Raw genomic sequence first — 19,166 nt, 5'->3', positions numbered from 1 at the left:
ATTTCTTCCTACGTTTGTCGTTTCTATTAATTTTCAATTTCGAGAAAAATACTCCTCAAAAAAGGAAGAGAGTTTCTGGAAAGAAAAAAAAGAGCATTTGAAATCCAGCTACTCATGCTGTTGAGTGCACATCAGAAAGTTACATATGTCCAACAAAAAGAAAGGAAGGGGGAAGGCTTGGAAGGAGAATGAGATGCTAAAGACTATAGAAAGAAAGGGAAAAAAAAAAGAAAAAAAAAGACAATTAGACTGTGGATGGGGAAAGGGGAGGGAATGGATCATTACCAAGTTACCTGTAAAGAAACTGAGGAAATGGGGGGGGAAATAATAAATAAAGATCAACTAAACTGAGCATAGACAAAAAAACTCCAGGACACAGAAACGGTGAAACTTAGACGTGACTGGAAGATTTGCTGGCAACTGGTTGAATCCATTAGCGGAGGGACGACCAATTCCCGGCAGCTGTGTGGTCTGCATCACCCCAATTCCACTCTCTCTCTACGTCAGGTCCCCCCGATTCTTACAATGTCTCTAAGCAACAGTCTCTGAGGCGGGGGGTTAGGCGATCAGGGCTCGATCTTTCGGCTTTCATTCTCCTCCACTGTGCTTTCGGCTCTTTCTTTGTTTTCTCTTTTTGCCCAGGTGCGCCTTTTTTTGGTTTGGCTTTCTTTCGAAGGCTGGCCAAAAAGCTCAAAAGCAGGGGTGAGAGAGAGAGAGAAAACTGAGACAACGTTAGTTTCAGATCAAGGTGGAAATATACACAACATCCAACAAAGGATTTACTCTTTAAAAAAAACAAAAAACAAAAAAACCCCAACAATGTCAACAAAAGAAAAATCACAACCCGACCTGCTAAAGTTTATCATTAAAAAAAGTAGAAAAGATACTTTACAAAATACAATGGATTTCTCTCCTTATTTACATCATAGAAGGGTGGGGTTCTGTACAGCACATCCTGGAGAAATATACACAGAGAAATCACATTTCCAAGAAGAGATTAGCATTGCACAGAGGAAATGGTTTCCTTGGCTTTTAAAGTGCCAGGAGGATCTAGACAGTTCTGGAAAAGACTTCCAGACCGGCCGGCTCTAGATGTTTGCTTCCTGTGGCTAGGGTCGTTTAACTAGGCAGCCCAGCTAAGCTCTGGGTTTTTCTTTCCTTCCGGAGTTCACTTCCAATTGCTCCGGGCGGGAGGAAAGGAAAGGAAAGTGTGTTGCGTTTTGTAGTTGATTTCTCCCGACACAATTTGCACAGATCGGCAGGGGTAGGGGCGGTTCTTCGAACACGGGCATGTGCGCGCCGAGCCGAAGACTGAGCTGGCACGGGCTGGCATTCACACTAGGTGAGGGCATTTTGCTGTGGAGGACAGGCTGCGTTCCCTGACCCTCCCCACCCTAGCGCCCCTGGAGAACGATCCGCTGGCAAGAGACTAAAGAAAAGCGTTAACATCGCGGGGCCCCTGCCCGGCACGCCATGGAGGAGCTGTCCAGCGGCCGGCCGTCTTACCCTCTTCCGTCTGCGGAGGTGCGTGGAGGCAAGGGGGAATGCCCCGGTGGCTGGCCTGTGGCACACACCAAGCCGCCATTACCCTTTGGTTGCGATTAGAGGGGGGCTTTGGAGGAGTGGGGGGTAGGTTAGAAGTTGGCCAGGACTGCTAAGCTCTGCCTGCAGTCAATCTTGGTTGCGTCGGTGCCTGTGTACACCAGGGACAGAGCGGCTAGGAAGAGCTGGCACTCCTCCGCAGCCTCGAAGGCCAGCTCGGACTGAACGTAGGAGACGGGGAGCACCGGGCGGAAACTGAAGGAAACAAAACGAAACAAATAAACAAAACCCACCACGGAACGGGGGGAAAACGCAGCAGGAGGCAGGTTAGGACAAGCACAGACTGAACCGCCACCTAACGGATCTAGCCAGTACACCCCTCCACCTCAGAGCTGCCCCCCACAATGCCCTGCCTCCCAGGCCTGACCCCAAGCGACCTACCCCACTAGATCTGCCCCCCCGCAACACCCTGCCCCATTAGATCTGACCCCACACCGCCATTCCCCCCGGACCTGACTCCCGAACAGCCTGCACACACACTCCTCCCTCCGCAGCTCTGATCCCCCCACGTCCTTCCCCGACCTGACTCCCAGGCAGCACCCCCGCAACGAAGATCAAACCCACACGGGTAGCTGCCTGCCCCAAACCACTAGCTCCCACCCATCCCTGCAGTCAGTTCAGTAGCCTGCACCCTGACAGCAACTATCCACATCCCAGGTCAAGCGGTGGGTAGCAGACACACCCTCCCCCTGCACCCATGCTCTTCGGGGGGATGCACCCCACGCCTGTAAGGGGCAGTGCAAGGTCCCTTCTTTCAAGGGCAGGGAAGGCAGCTGCCATGGAGCCGATCTGATTGCTAGAATCTCCCTGTGTGGCCACTTAGGCCACTCCCAACCCTCCTCCCTCTCTAGCTTTGCCCTTGTCCCCCCCTGCAGCAGCCTGGCCCCCCCGCCTCCACCACTTTAGGCAGCAGCCTGGCCCCGGTGAATCTCAGCTGGAGAGGGAGGGCAGCCGAGCCCAGCTGAGCCTCCCCCACTCCCCGAGGGAAACCCCAGCGCTTTCCCAATCAGAACGGAGAAGGTTTCAGGAGATCTGACCTCCAGAAAAAAGTGCCCCCGTCCAGCACCACGGCGCCACCCTGATCCCGACCTGGGTGCTACAACTGTCAACGTAACGGGAACCCCTCCCCGCCAGTCCTGTCTGGGGGCCACGGCACTAGGACACCTGGATCTGCCACCGCCTGGCAAGGTGCGAACCTGGATCTCCCATGAATTAAGCCCCCCACACCCTGAAGATTCGCTGCCGGGCTACAATCCCCTGCCTCAGCCCAAGCCAGGCCGGTCCCAGCTCCCTGCTTCGACCCAAGGGCTACACAGCATCTGGACACGGAGCAGAGACGAGTCCCTGACTACTGGCTGCGTTCTACTTACCTACCGGAGGGAGACGGCTACTCGGAACCAGAGGAGCTGGTAAAAACATGGACGACCCCCCATCTCCCCACCGACCTAGGTCACCCCCCTACCAGCGTGGGATCCTTCCTAACCCTGGCCCTAGTTGGCCAATCGGACACAGCCGTACAGCGAGCCGGGAGACGACCGGAGGAGAGGTGACTGGATGCACCCACATCTCTACCCCAATTCGGACGGGAGGCGCCAGGCGCCTCCGGAGGACGGCGCTCAGCCAGCGAGGGGGCACCACAGCCCAGCCGCCAGGCAGGGGGTGGGGTTAGCGGGCGGGGCGCCCTCCCGACCCGACATACGTTTTGATCATGGCTTTGAGCGCCGCCTTCCTCTCCCGCTCGGCAAACTTGTCGATGAGGTAGCCGGACATGCAGGGCGCCTGGCGGTAAAGCCTGAAGAAGCGGTGGTAGTTGGACAGGGCCCAAGCGGCGCGCAGGGCCAGGGCGTGGGCCACGCAGGGGTCCGCCTTCAGCTCCTTGGTCAGGTAGGCCAGCTCCGTGGTGATGTCTGCAGGGGAGGGGAGGCCGGCGGTTATTGCGGCTGGCCACAGGCCCGTTCCCAGCCCTGGGGGCAGGGCAGAGCAGGTGCGCTCTCCTGGTACTGGCTGGGAGGCTCTCCATCTCGGATGGCCATTTTCATCGGCTCTTTGGGCGTCCCTGTGGGCTCTATGGCTCAGAATCCCTGGGGAGTCCTCCAAGGCTCACCATAGAGTGGCAGACTGGAGCAGGGTGATGGACAGAGTGGCACTTACACAGGCAGGCACTCTGGGCAGCCCTGCTCTGTGGCCAAGGGCTGAGCTGTGGGGGGATGACACCACTCTAGGGAAGGGTCTCTATGGTTAGGGAATGTGGGGCCAGCAGCCAAGGAGGACTTATGCCAAGGTGGCGGCTCTGCATATTTACACTGCGTGAGCCTCCCTGTCCCGTCCCCGGCCAGGGCCTGCCCAGCTCGCTCACCTCCGGAGTTCTTGGTGAAGATGTAATAGAGGATGCGGTAGGCGGTGAACTCCCCCACGTTGCCCGGCAGGTTCTCTGCATAGAGAGACTTGAGCTGGGTCTGGCACTGGTTGAATTCCTCATGATCTCCCTGGGGAGAGACGGGAATTCCTGTTACCGGGCCAGGGCCCGACTCACCCAAGGCGCATTGACAACGGACTGGGGAGAGAACTCAGGAGTCCTGGCTCCCAGCCCCCCACTGCTCTAACCACTAGGCCCCACTTCTCTCCCGAAGTCAGGGATAGAACCCAGGAGTCCAACTGGATGCTCAAGCCCACTTGCCCTTTTTTGCCCCCCTTACACCTGGCCCATTCCACGTTGCCCTCAACACTCCAGTTTTATCTCAGCGGACAGACATCCCGCCCCTGCCTCCTGACACCTACCCCCAACAACAGAGCAAGCGTGCAGGCGACAACCCAGACCCCACCCTCCCCCTCACCTTCTCCAGCGCTATCCGGGCATGGGTTTCGTACACCTCCACCGTGAACTCCGTGCGGATGCCCTGAACCTGCATGGAGCAGGGGAGAGGGGTTACTCCAGACACAAGCAGGGATCCCCATGGGACACTCTACAGCCTGCATTGCCCAGGTCGGATTCGAACACAACCCCCTCCCCCAGTGATGACTGGCCTGCCACCAGACCGCCCCATGGAGCCGCTTCTCCTGTACTGAGAGTGGCAGAGGTCGGGAGCCTCCGAAAGGGAATCTCTGGGGCTCCCAGTAACCCGGCCGACGGAGCGGCTGCCACCTTAAGAGCTCTGACTAGCTGCTCCCCCCAGGGGTGCCAACAGGGCAAGCCAGCGAGGTGGGCAGCTCCGGAGAGCGAGGAGAAGTTAACCCCACGGCCCAGGAGTCAGCGCTGGTGGATCCAAGGGCCGGGAGGAAGAGTTTGTGTACACAGAATATAGTGATACAGCAACGCACAAAGCCTCCTGTCTAGGAAGGGAGAATTCCTCCCCCGACTCAAGACAGGAAGTTGCTTGTAGCTGCCACCAATTTTGACTGAAGTCAAACAGCAAGTGAATGGTACGGTTGGATAGAGAACCCAGGAGTCCTGGCTCCCAGCCCCCTTTGCTCTAACCACTGGACCCCCCTCCCCTCCAAGAGCTGGGGAGAGAACCCAGGAGTCCCGGCTCCCAGCCCCCCTGCTCTAACCACTAGACCCCACTCCCCTCCCAGAGCTGGGGAGAGAACCCAGGAGTCCCAAGTCACACCATGTCTAGCCATTTAGGGCTTGTCTACATTGAGAAGTTAATCAACACGGCTATAGCAGGAGAATGATCCAGTGTGACCCCGTGTAGACACCCAAGACTGGAGTCACCATTCTGTGTCCAAAGCGACTGGTTTCCCCGCGCAGAGGAGCCCCCAGAGGAAAGGGCTCTGCCAAGACCTGTATTTGCAGCTCCACTCCCTGACGACCCCTCCCGGGAGAGGGGCCGGCAGCTCACCGTGAGGTCCTGCCGGAGCGATTTCATCTGCTCGCAAGCGAAGGCATAATCCTGCTTCTCCTTCCAGTGCGACTTCACCATGGACAGGGATTTCTTCAGCACCTGGGAACGCAGAGCACTTGGGTGAGCAGGGGACGCGCGAGAGCGGCAATGCCCAGGGGACAGCAGCGCCCTCGCTAGACAGGACGGTGTTAGAGCCCCGGCTGCCACAGGGGAGCGGAGCCTCAAAGCGCCCAGCCCCAGTGCTTCACGAGACAGCAGGCCACAAAGCCAGGCTGGCCCCCGGGCCACGAGCAGGCTGATGGCTGCTTTGGAGGGGTGTGCCTTTGGGGGTGATGACCATAGTGCCAGGGGCTGCCCAGACCTCTACCCAAGATCAGCCCCCCATGCCCAGACCCCAACCAAGATCCGGGGCCCACCCTCACCCTGCACAGACCCCAACCCCAGGATCCAACCCATACCGACCCTGCCAGGGCCTGAGACACAGTCGCACCCCCTCCGACATAAACCCATCCCCTATGCTCCTCCCAACCCAAGATCAGGGCTCACTATTACAGCAGGCCTCCCCCTTCCCACACACAAACATGCCATGCAAAATTTGGGGGTCCCAATCACGCAGTACAGGCCCAAGTTGAGACCAGAGGCCCAGCTTCCATATGTGGGGTGCTGCCTAGACAGAGTCCCCATGCTGGAGTATGGCACAGACAAAGCCTGGGAGGGGAAACTGAGGCAGGAAACAGGGAAGTGACTTCCCCTCCCCCAACCCCCAAGGCATCCTGGACTCTAGCCACTAGCGCACGATGGCACCAACAGCTTTCACGGGGCAGAGCATTAGCTCCTCGCCTTGCCGGGTCACCAGATACCCTCGGAGCTGTGATCTCAGCTGGGACACCCCCTCGGCTCCCAGCATTATGGTCCCCTCTCCAATCCCATCTGGGGCCCCTGGCCTGCCCCGGGGCACTACAGTAACCCCAGTGGAGGCTGCCCGGCACTCACCGAGACAGGCCGGACGGTGGAGGGGTCAGGGGCGCACGTGAGCCGCAGGTAGTGCTTGGTGATCTCCTGACAGGTGCCCATAATCTTCAGCTCATTCCAGTCCAGGCTCTCCGAGCCGGCAGGGTCCAGGCTATTGATGGACAGGATGAGGGGCTCCAGGCGCAGCTTCTTGGAGTGGCCATGCTGGAAGCGGGCTGCCCGCCGCTGCTTCTTGAACTCCTTCTCGGGGTCCTCGTAGTCCATGGCATTCCGCCTGCGGTTGCGCTTGGAGGGGCCCTGGTCATGCCTGAAAGGGACGTGGCCGGGAGGCCCAGCTCAGCAGCCAAGTGGAGGGGGCAGCAGATTTGCCGAGGGTCACATGGCAAATCTGTGGGAGGAACTGGGATGGAACCCAGGAGTCCTGACTCCCACTCTGCCCTCGCTCTAACCCGCTAGCCCCCATTCCCCACCGAGAGCTCAGGAGAACCCAGGAATCCTGGTTCCCCATCTGGGCTCAAACTCTGCTTCTTTGCACACCGAAGCCACAGACCGACCTGAAGCTAAGCCAGGCTGGTCCCGACCCCCAAGAGTCCCCCACCTAACCACTTCCTGGCTGGCATGCCCAAGACCGGTACGCAGCGGGATTACCTTTTACCCCTCTGCACCCTCATGCGGCCCCGGTCCACGTGCCCCCCTCGGCCGCGGTTTTTCGGCGCGCTCCTGCGGCTGGCCAGACGGCAATCGGTGCCGGAGAAGGAGCTGTCGGAGTCCGAATGGGAATCGCTGCCCAAAAGAGGCAGGGTTAGAACACAGCAATCCTGGTGCCCCCCCGCCGCGCCCTGAGAGCCAGCCCACCCCTGAAATTAGGCAGGGAGCAAGGGCTCTTCCCCAGCTGTCCCCCGCAGCCCCGAGTCTCCTGCGTGGGGGGGTGAGAGCTCCCCCTGAGCAGAAGAGGCACTGGGATGCACAGGCACCTCTCCCCCACTCTCAGAGCAATGGCTCAGGCTCTCCGCAGACTCAGGCAGGTGTTGCCGTGCCGGTCACACTGGGGTCCCATTTCCAGTGTTGTCTCCCCACCCACCAGGTTAACTTAGCTTTTAAGTGTCCTGGAGGGGCCGAGCCAGCATGGTGTCAGGGATACCAGCTTGGCTAGGCCTCTTGGTCTGATCCAAGAAAAGGCCGGGATGGGGAATATCAGGCTAGACAGGCCCAGGGGCCTGATTGGGGGAAGGGGGAGGACGAGGGGGCCAGGATGCCAGGTAGGACAAGCCCCCGGGGTCTCATCCTGTCTCTAATCACATCACGCCTTCGGGGCCTAGCTAGGGCTGTCTGAGGGGCTCCCCCGTGCGGCCCCGCAGTCCCCTACCTGCGCCGGAAGTGACGGCTGGGCGAGCGAGAAGACGAGCGGGAGCGGGAGCCAGCGCTGGAGGACGAGCTGTTCTCCTTCATGAAGACATTGCGGTTCCCAAATTTGGTGGGGAAGCTGTTCCCTCGGGCCCGGCCAGCCCCGCTGCCCCCCCCGCGCTGGGACTGGGAGCCCACCGTGCTGCCCCCACTGCTGCCCCTTTGCTGCTGCTGCTGCGGCGACAGGACGGAGGGCATGGGGCCCCGGGGAGCGTGAAGTGAAGACATCTCCCAGCGCTTCTTCTTGGGGCTCTCGGCCGTGCTGTCCCTGCCCAGCCTGGAGGGGAGGGCACACGTTACAAGAGAGGCTGCTGGGGGTCAGAGCGTTGCTAGTGTTCGCTGAGGGAGCCTCAGCTCCCTGCCTCTTGGGGGGCCGAGATCACCCCTGTTTTCCAACAGCACCTACTCCTGACAGTATCTGGAGAACCCAGGAGTCCTGGCTCCCAGCCCCGCACTGTTCCGCCCCCCGACCCTCACCCTGCTGGCACCGTGGCTCACCCCGGCAGCGGCTCCCTGCTCCAGTCGATGGTGTAGGCCGTGCCGTCTTGCAGCCTGGCTTGAAGCACCTCTTTCAGCAGCTTCTCCGTCCGGTCCTTGTCCTCCTCTGACTCGCAGGCGGTGAAGCAGCGCTGGACGTACTCCTTCATGTCCTGGGGCCAGTCCTCTGGTTTGCCGGCAGACGAGCTGCAGGGGAAGGACCAGAATAGAAGCCAGATGTTAGAGACCCAAGGTGAGCCAATGAAGCGGGGTTTGGGATGGGAGATAAACTCCTGTGGTCCAGGGCATAGACCAGCTCCTAGCTGATGGGACTTATAGATCCCAAGATGGGGCAACCCTAGGGTAGATCATGCTAGATGTTTCCAGAAGGTGTGGGTGTGACATGACGCCCCATATTCTTCATAAAGATATGGTCATGATATGGAAACAGTATAACTAAGGTATGTTCTATGCAACATGGGTCATGTGAGGTATCATGAGAAAGGCTACGATTTACTGAATATGATTATCCTGTTTGTATGCATGGATCATTTCTGTATCTGAAGTTAGGAATACCGACTATGTAACAATTACAACTGTGTGTAAACCCAGGGAATGCCCAGTACGCAAACAACCTGGATGGGCCATTAGGAAGGACAACAGGACTTTGAAGATACTAATCTCTTGTCTTCCAGAGAAGTTTCCTGGGATGCTGCTTTGACATTACAGAGTCAGGTGATCATGTCACCTGGTACTAGGCTCCATCTTGGACTTCTAGTGTTTTTCCATTAAGAGGGGATGGGGGTCAAACAGGGAAACAAAGGATTCCTGCCATATGCAAATCCTATTTAAGGCTGGGAAGTGAGTTTATCTTGGTTCTTCTCCATTGCCTCCCTGCCCAAGAAGGAAGACTGCTGAAAACACCTGAAGAAAAAAAGGAACTAAGCTGAGGGGTGGGGCGGCAGGGGCTGAGCCCAGGCGAGAAAGGTCTGGCCTGTGAAAAGAATACCTAGAGATTTAAGCTGCAAGCAATGCAGTCTATCTGCAAGAAACTCTGCAAACTGCTTGAAACAACAACATTTAGGGTGAGAAATTATTATTTGTAGCCAATATTCTTTCGTGTAGTAAGCTTAGTTTGCGAGTTTTGTTTATTTGCTCAGTAATCTTATAGATTCATAGATATTTAGGTCTGAAGGGACCATTATGATCATCTAGTCTGAGCTCCTGCACAACACAGGCCACAGAATTTCACCCACCACTCCTGCAAAAAAACCTCTCACCTATGTCTGAGCTATTGAAGTCCTCAAATCGTGGTTTAAAGACTTCAAGGAGCAGAGAATCCTCCAGCAAGTGACCCATGCCCCAATGCTACAGAGGAAATCTGCTTTGTTCTGTTTGCTAGCTATTAGAATCACTTACAATTTACCGGTTTCAGAGTAACAGCCGTGTTAGTCTGTATTCGCAAAAAGAAAAGGAGTACTTGTGGCACCTTAGAGACTAACCAATTTATTTGAGCATGAGCTTTCGTGAGCTACAGCTCACTTCATCGGAAAGCTCACATCATTGGAAAGCTTCACGAAAGCTCATGCTCAAATAAGTTGGTTAGTCTCTAAGGTGCCACAAGTACTCCTTTTCTTTTTACAATTTTCCTTTTTTAGTTAATAAACTTTTTTGTTTATTCTAAAACCCGGATTGTGCAATTCATAGATCTCTATACAGCACAAGACAATATAATTTCGGGTTTACACTGCACAGGGTGTGTGCACCAGAGTGCTGGGCAATTCCCTGAGATGAGTCTTCCCATGCAGAGCTGATTGCAGACTGTGTGTGATTCTACACCTGGGAGTGTCCCTACCCACATGCGTGTGCGCAGAAGGACAGGGTGAGGCCAGGCTGGTGGAACGGGTGGGCCCAGTGGGACCCCAGTACATCAGGTGGCACCCTGGAAGGGGGGTCCAACCCACCAAAATGGGAAGTATTGACCTGTTGGACAAGGAACTGGGAAGCCCCCAACTGGAGTCCTGTGTCCCATTTCGGGCACCCATGGGTTTTCCCCCCATAGGTTCCAAAGCCAGGAGGCACCGTTGCGATCACCTAGTCGGATCTCTTTAACACAGACCAGAGAACTCTCTGGAAATAATTCAAGGAAGAGGAATCCAAGCCAGACGGGCAGAGAAGTGCTGCTAGGACAATCAGGGAGCAGACAGCTGATTTATGAGAAAATTTTGCCCACAGGGAGTTCAGGGGCAATGCTGGGAATCTAACTCAGCTGTCACTCCCAGCCCTGCGTCGCTTCCCCCTTTGTAGACCATCCCACTTCCCTTAGGCATTGTGAGCATGACTGACGGACTGGGAGGGGAGCGAGACACATACCCTTGGTTGTGATGTTTCTCTGAGTTCTGCTGTGGCCCAAAGTTGCAGTGCTGGTCCGAGGTCCCAAAGTTCTGGTTCGTTAGCACAAAGGGGCGTTTCTGGATGTTGAATTTCAGGCCACCAGCTCCAGGGGCTTCTGCTGGGACAAGAGAGAAGTTTACCGGATGGCTTGAAGCAGGAGGTGAGTTACAAGATTTTTAAATCCTTGGGTTTGAGGGACTCACTCGAGATCAAGCCCCAAAACTAGATACATGGGACCCCAACATCTGTCGGACTTGATTTAAGCCAATCCACCATCTCTCTAATTTTACTTGGAAACAGAATCTTCTTCACTTCCTGTCCTGAACTGCTACGTTGTCTTGCTGTGCTGATGGTAAAACCCCTGTATAAACAGCCCCACATCCCATCCCAGAGGTGTCTTCATCTCTGCATTAGGTGAGGGACCCTGTGTAGCTAGTCCCACACTCCACCCTAGAAGCGACTGCATGCAAACACAGGGCAAGCAATACTGACTTCTCACAGGAGGGGAGATGAGTGCCTCTATAGAGAAGGCAGAAGCCTAATACACTTGATGCTCCTTAGAGGAACGTCTCCATTGCGGAGCACGCCCCCATGAGGTGGGAAGGGGTATTACTGTCGTTTGACAGATGGGGAGCAAGTACAAACTGCTGCTATGCTCTGAAGAGCTGTGTAAACAGCTCTGTGTTTACTACCTCTTGATTTATAATCGCGCACGCTCATTTACAAGTCAAGAGATGCTTTTCCTCATCACCAGGGCCACAAACTTCACCTGGGCTCTGAAAGTTACCCTGGGCCCCAACTCTCACCTCTCACCACCAGTAAAGGGTCAGCAACAGGAACATTATTAACAGCTGGGATGTTGCGTGAGCCAAAATACAGTCCCGCTCCCGCTGCCAGAGCAGGGCTGGCTCTGTGCTGCCAATGGGGATGAGCGGCTGACCTGAATCAGGAGCATATGCAGATGCCACAGAGAAGATGCAAGGCTTGGGGCTGGCGAGTTACAGTCACTTCCAAGGAGCTGTGCTGAGAGACCCACTCCAGCTCATCCAGCCACTCGGCCGAGGAGAGCGAAGTAGAGCCCAGGAGAGCCCGATCACCAGTCTCCCCCATTCCATCCCCCTTCCTGCTTTAATGCCTAAGAATCGCCCAGAGCTGGGAACAGAATCCAGAAGCCTTAGCTCCCCATCCTAGCCACCGGAAAGTGCTCTGGGTTCTGTTCCTCCCCCTCCCCACTGCTCTAACCCACCAGACCCAGGGGTATGACCCAGGAGTCCTGGCTCCCAGCCTCCCCTGCTCTAATCCTTTGATACCCCCACCCACCCAGGCCCGGTACCCAGGAGCAGCCATTTGCACCCAGGGCCAGGACTCACGTTTCATGCGGTTCCACAGCGGCTGCCCCTTCTTGGGCTTGGGCCCCTCTGAGTAGGCGTGCTGGCTGTAGGAGGCGCCCGAGTTTTGCTGCAGGTGCTGGCCCCCCGACGAGCCACCCTGCTGCTGGCCCATGGCGCCCCCGGGGTGGCTGCCATGCTGCGGAGGCGGCTGCGGGGGGGTGGAGGTGGCCATCTGCTGCTGTTGGTTGGGGTAGGCCATGCCTTCCTCCATGCCAGGGACCGGGGGCTGGAAGGAGAGAAAGACGCTCTCAGTGGAGGGTGGCACACGACTGTCCTGCACAGGTTTCAAGGCCCGGTGAGAAGCAGATTACGGGGAGAGGTGTAGACAAACTGGCCCATCCCCCCTCCCAGATACACCAGTGTAGCCCCACGGCCTTCACGGGGCAAGGAGTGGGAAACTGGGCCAACAGCAATTTTCAGCCCGTTGTCTTAAGAATTGGGGAGCGGCCAAGGGTTACAAGCCCCTGGCTCAAGAGGAAAAGTCTCTAACTCAGTTTCTTGTCTGCTGCCATACACCCAGTCCCTGTGCTCTATCCTGCCCACTTCCCAGAGCTGTGGAGGGAACCCAGGAGTCCTGGCTCCCAGCCCCCCACTTTAACTAGACTACACTCCCGCCAAGAGCTTCAAACAGAATCCAGTGATTTCTCACTCCCAGTACCTCCTGCTCCAACCCCCAGGGAAAACTGCACCTCTGAGCCAAGGACAGAACCCAGGTGCTCAAAGTCCTGTTCTAACCACTAGGCCACAATCCTGATGCGACACCTGGACCCGGGTGGGAGGAAAGAACCGAGCGCTGTCCAGAAGGTCAGGCACCATGACCCCTGAGCACTCTGCGAGGGCTGGGACATTAGGACCTACCTGGCTCATGTTCCCTTGGTGCTGGCCTGGACCTTGCGGCTGCTGGGCTGATGAGGAGGAATAGGACCCTGTGACCCCGTACTGGTTGGGGAAGCTGTAGCCTGGGTAGACGTTCTGCAGAGAAGAGCCCAGCCCCACAGTCTCGCATCAGGACACAGCACTTGGCAAGAGTTGAACAAATGCTGGCTAACCCCCCCGCCCCCCCCAAGACATTAAATGCCCCCCACATGTCCTGAAGTCAGCTCCCACCACCCAGCACCTCTCATGAGCTGATGCTAAGTCACTTAGCAAGAGATGAGCTGGGGCTCGAACCCAGGGCTCCTGAAAGGTCACAAACACAGGGCCGGGGCTAGATCGCTCACCATTGGGTAACAGTAATTGTAGGGGTATCCGAAGCTGTATGGCTGGTACCACTGGTAATACTGTTGTTGTTGCTGCTGCATGGCGTTTGGGTCGCCTTGCGGAGACGCATACTGCAGAGAAACATACGGGATCATCAGGAAAGGCAGTGACGAGAGCGGGCAGACTGGACCCCATTAGCCACGTGCAGGGCTGCAGTTAGTCCTCCACTGGCTATCCCAGGATACACTGCACCGGGTACCAGACCTCTGGATATGAGCTGCTGCTGCGGCAGCAGGGGATAGCAACCCAGGGGGTCCCCAGCATACACAGTAAGCGCACACACACACACGACACGGTCGACAGACGACGGTGTCTAAAACCAGCGTGTGGGCACCATCCAACTGGGTCAGTCGACAGACTGGAAGATCACTGGGGGGCTTGTTGTTCTGGGTTTGTACAGCAGCTCACACGACAGGGCCCTGATCCATGGCTGTGGCTCCTGAGGGCGGTAGCCACGTAGATAAAGAAGAGCGAAGGTGTCCAATCAGCAAGGTATAAAATGCAGTCATCCCAAGTGGTCTGAGGTGATTTGTGGGACCAGATGGGGCCTCTGCAGCGCTTGGGGCTGGCCCTACACGAGACAGTCCCTGCTCTAGAGAGTCTGACGCTCTAAATGGACAAGACGGGCAGAAGAAGGGGACTGGAGGGTACGTGACTTCCCCAGGTTCACCCAGAAAAGCCAGGTCTCCCAAGTTCCAGTCCTGCGCTCTACTGACTAGGTCACGCCGTCAGCCCGAGTCACGTAATGAACCAAGTGAAATGGCATGGAAATTAAACCTTTGATCCTTCTCTTGGGTGCTGGGGCAGGGTAAGATCTCCCGGCACGCTGGCTCCCAGGAGACCAGAACCCCATGAAAAAGCGGCGGGGCCTGTTACCTGCGTGTTAGCCAGCCCGTTGTTGGAGCCCTTGTTGGTCCCAGAGGCAGCGTTGGCTTTGCTGATACTAGCCAGTGCCTGCCTGGCTTTCTCCCACTCAGGGTTCTCATGCGCCTGCCCCTCCATGCTGTTTTCCCGGGCCGTGCTGTTCCCTAGATTGTACTGGGGAGCCCTGGACGTGTCAAGAGAAAGATGAGAGTTATGCCTGAAGCCTGGGAATCCCTCAGCCCTGGCTGCACAGGTAAGGGTCAGCCCCAGGCAGCTGAGGGTAAAGCAAGCTGCAGTTTAAGCTAACAGCAGAAGGGAGGCAGGAGTGCCACCCAGAGGATAAATACAGTGATTCTCTTGGCAGTCACCGTACTGCACACACCTCATCTCTGCCGCTGTGCCCTCCTCCTCCACTCTAGGGTCTCCTCTTCACACATGGTAACTAATGAGGACACACTATGACGCTTATCTGCCCCACCCTCCCCTCCCCGCTGTAGTATCTAAGCACCTTGTAATCTTAATGTATTAATCCCCACAGCAGCCCTATGAGGCTGGGAAGGGCTATTATCCCCATGCTACAGAGGGGAAACTGAGGCATAGAGAGGCTAGGAGGGAAAGGAACCCTAATCACTAAGTCCATCCTGCTCTGGGAGTCATGTCTCCATGACCCCCCCCAGCCAAACAATATGGCCACTAGGAACTAGACTGAGATACTTCATTTCACACAGATCACCAAACTGCCAGAGGGGAGAAGCCTTCACGCATGAGATCCAGAGTCAAACTTAGAACTGGCTAGCTCTGTCCCTTACTGCCAGTCCCCTTCTCCATCGGAGAACCTGGCCTGCTGTGAAAGAGGCGCACATGCCCAGATAGCCACACCAGTCTCACTGGGACTATTACACTAGATGCCCAGGAGTGACTTTATGACGACAAAAACAAGCTTTCATCTTCACAGGTAAGTCAGAGGGCAACGTTACAGCGTGTTATACCTCTGGCCTTGTCACCTGCATTTTGCTCATTAATCCACCTGCTGCCAGAAATACTTCTATGCATCGAACCTCTGAGTGACTTTCAAATAGCTGTCAATTTAGGTTTTTTTTTTTTTAATAAAAAAGGAATCTCTAAAAAATATAAAAGAAGCACACTTCCCACTTCAAAATTACATGGCTTACTTTCAGTTGTCCAATATCTGGCAAGCCCCAGGTCTTAGAAAACTCCCAACTGAACTGTGAAGAAAACTATGCAAAGTCATCTTGCTTGGCCAGGGAGAGGATATCTTAGGAAGCTGAGTAGAATGCCCCTAAATGGATCAGATTTCATACCAATTTTGTGTCTCCTTTGACTTATAATGAAGGATTTAAGAGGTTTTATGGTAGAAATTCATGTCTTGTCTACTCAGTTCGTTCCTGGAAGACTCTATGGTTGACTGGATAAAAATCAAAGATTATTTTTATGAAATCAGATTTTTTGATTATTTAAATTTTAATAAGGTTTACTTTTTAAAAATAAACCTGTTTAAAAGGAAATCTGAATTTAATACAAGATATGTTAGGCCTAAATAATTAAAAAATAAAATTGCTGAATCCATGAGCGTCTACCAAAAAACTTTGAGTTAAAAGCTGCTTTTCTAGATAAAGAAAGAATCCGGGGGGAAAAACAAATAACTTTTGACGTCAAACTTTAAATATATGGCACAATAGTAATAACTAAGCAATAGCTCATTCACCTTTTTCCAACATATTAAAATTTACAATTAATAATCTGAAAATATAAGCTATATTATTGTTTAAATAAGTGTATATAGATACACTGTACATCCAAAGATAGCAAAAAGATATACCTCTACTGTAAAGGTGCTACATTTTAATGGTTATATCAACCAATGAGAATACACCTTTCATTAGAAAATAACTGAAGTACAAATGGAAAAGTTGATTTAAATCGATGGTTTAAATGGAGGCTTTCCAGTTGGTGAATCAAATCGTGCTTTATATCTATTCATCCAGCTGGAGAACTAGCAGGATTATGACATCACCGGTACCAAGGTGACATGGGGAAAATTAAGTCTTTGCAGGATTCTAAGCCAATGGGAAGGGGAAGATCGTCAGACTCTCTTTCCAACACTGATTTAACTCAAAACTGATGGTCAGGAGAAAAGATCTCTTTGAATCTTTATCCAATGCACCACCCTCTTGGTTTCATAAAAAAGGTTTTGACCCACATCATGATGCAGCACAAGACCCAGTGGCTGGAAGTTAAAGCCAAACAAATTAGAAACACAAATTTGTAACAGTAAGGGTCAGTGGCCAATAAAACAACCTCCCACAGGTTGTGCTGAATTGAATGGTATCAAATCAAGACTGGATGCCTTTCTGAAAGATGCTTTCTTAGTTAAATGAAAGTTATTGGGATCAGTACAAGGGGAATTAGGGGAAATTCAATGGCCTGTTAAATGGGAGGTCAGACTAGATGATTTAATGTCCCTCCTGGCCTTAAAAGTTTGCTAAGCTATGGTTCCCTTGCCTACCACATAAACCTCCCCCTCAAATACAGGTAAACCCCAATAAACAGTTAAATGGTAAAGGAGAGATTTCTTTATACATCACAAAACAAGAAAAAAAAAACACCCTCAGTTTTCCTCCTATCCCTGACAACCTTTAAAACCCACAACACCCTGGCATGCAGCAAAACGGTTCACACATAGTTTTGAGGCCTTTAGAAAGGAACTGAATATGTGTGGGTCATTTCCCCTCCAGGAGGGTCCCATCCTGCAATGAGCACAGCGTGGGGCCCCCCAACAAAGTTGACAGAGGACCCACATGGGCCAAGTGGTTTTGCCTGTGGAGAATTCATTGCAGAACTAGATCTCAGAACTTCACAGTGCTAAACCCAGCCATGCAAATCACGAATGTTACGCTTAATACCAAAGTCAGCCAAACAACATATTTGACTAACACTAATTTGACAGGTTCTCGTACTAAGGCGGTCTGTTTTGTGCTGTATTTCTAAGCCTTTCATTTAATGTTTCTGACAGAGAAACCACCCCCTAAAATTATGTGAAATCCCCAGACCACTTAAAAGGTTTTACTGCCACTCTTTAGTGATGAGGCCATTAATTTGCTTCTGGCTTCCTGGGTCACTCTAATTGGCTCTTTCAGATTTGTGCTCAGAATTTTTATCCCCACACTGTCAGTACTAATAAACGTTTCACCTTACTGAAGCATTTAAAGGGGCTCACCCATCTACTCTAGTCACACTTGACATAATGAAGATGCAGAAGACTTGTTTAGACCACAAAAGCTGGACCACTTTGATACCAGTAGTATTAAAGCTGGTGCATTAATCTTCCCAGAGTGGATGCAATTATCAAGGTGTTTATACTGGTACAGCTCATGCCCACAGGAGGGAAATTAGCTATACTGGTATACCTTTATACTGGCATAGCTGCATCCACTCTAAGGGTTATACTGACATAACTATTTCAGCAATATCAATCGTACCCCTAATGGAAACAGCTATACCAGTACAAAATCTGTGTGGCTTAACCCACCAGTCCTCCCTCCAGCATTTCTTCACCCCATTTTCAAATGCCATGAGAAAAGACGGGCCTTTCTATGCTGCAGTAGAAAAAGAGCCTCAACAGGGTCAGGGTCCCATATAGCCCGTGGTAACTCTTGCCTTGAAAGAGTCAACATTCTCTTCCAAGTCATTTTAAAATGATAAGTACACAAGACGAGGACGATCCTGTGCGCAGTTACTAGCTCTTGCTTCAGAGGAAGGAGCACAGCCAGCCGCTGTGTCGAGCTCGCTACAATACACAGAGAACAAGGATCCATTCCTGTCCCTTCTGAGTCACTAGCTCATGCTCTGAAATAAAAGATTTCTTTGTAGCTATTTGGTGACAAGATGATCCAGCCCGGCTAACTAACTAGGGCATGTGGCAGCCTGGGAGAATAAGGGGAGCTTAGTTTGCTTTAGGCCCATAAATCTGGGCTTCTGTCAAATGAAGACAGTCACTGCTAGAGACATTTCACTGTTTCCTCTAATCCCCTTCCCCGCAAATACGTCAACACCATGCACACGAAGCAGCAGTGTATTAACGAGCAACCTCTACTGTTCCCACCCAAGCACCCAACATGCAGTGATCACCATTCAGAGGATCGCTGGTCGCCTATGTTGGTCGCCATCATGCAGTTGCTGGAGGAGGGGGGGAATCTGGGATTATAGCTGTCGCTCCCCGACCTAGCTCCGAAGACAGAACGCAGCACCCTGGGGTGGTGCCCCTCTCTCGCTGCCTCAAGTCTGTGCCTTCCGGGTACCTCCTTGGGCAGGAATCCAGGGGCACCCCCCTTCACTCCGTATGGGCGGCGGGGGGCCGGCTCGGCCTGCTGGGCGCTGGTGTGGGAGGGCAGGAACTCAGGCTGCCCAGCCCCACTGTCGAGGGCAGGAAACCGAGGCCCCTTCAGGTCGGGAAGCCGGCAGGGCGTGCGTCAGAAAGCTCCCCCTTCAGTCACAGCCCTCTTACGGGTGCAGACCCCCCCGCCCCCGGCTTGTTCCTCAGCCCCTGGCAACGGGGCCTGACTAGACCTCCAGCCCCTGATTCGCCTGCAAGCCTCCCTGCCCCGCTCCTCCAGGCCCCCACGACTCCTGGCACCCCCCACCTCAGCCCCCCCCGACTCTCAGAGACCCCCCTCCCTGCCTGGCCCCCACAGGCCCCCCTGGCTCCTGGCACCCCCCCCACCTCAGCCCCCCCGACTCTCAGAGACCCCCCCTCCCTGCCTGGCCCCACCAGGCCCCCCTGGCTCCTGGCACCCCCCCCAACCTCAGCCCCCCCGACTCTCAGAGACCCCCCCTCCCTGCCTGGCCCCTCACAGCGGCCCCCAAGGCCTTAAGGGCCTCGTCTCCCCCCACAGCCCCACGCTAGGCCCCCGAGGCCGCACCCAGGGCCCTGCCCGCC

General features: G+C 54.4%; 1 protein-coding gene across 1 annotated transcript; it reads right to left on the bottom strand.

Moving 5' to 3' along the window:
• Window position 1: 1 nt before the first annotated feature.
• On the bottom strand, window positions 2-18,827 carry LENG8 (leukocyte receptor cluster member 8). The gene is made up of 15 exons (XM_077840067.1): window positions 18,359-18,827; window positions 14,222-14,393; window positions 13,306-13,416; window positions 12,944-13,057; window positions 12,065-12,311; window positions 10,674-10,809; window positions 8,322-8,507; window positions 7,786-8,100; window positions 7,068-7,202; window positions 6,441-6,726; window positions 5,445-5,546; window positions 4,437-4,505; window positions 3,959-4,088; window positions 3,302-3,509; window positions 2-1,797 (listed from the first exon to the last, which is right to left on the bottom strand). The coding sequence occupies exons 1-15, from the start codon at window positions 18,397-18,399 to the stop codon at window positions 1,635-1,637; spliced, it is 2,415 nt and encodes an 804-aa protein (XP_077696193.1). The 5' UTR covers window positions 18,400-18,827; the 3' UTR covers window positions 2-1,634.
• Window positions 18,828-19,166: the final 339 nt, after the last annotated feature.

This window comes from Eretmochelys imbricata, chromosome 23 (genome assembly GCF_965152235.1).
Source record: "Eretmochelys imbricata isolate rEreImb1 chromosome 23, rEreImb1.hap1, whole genome shotgun sequence".
Lineage (NCBI taxonomy): Eukaryota > Metazoa > Chordata > Testudines > Cheloniidae > Eretmochelys > Eretmochelys imbricata.
This window is presented reverse-complemented; position numbering and strand designations above follow the sequence as displayed.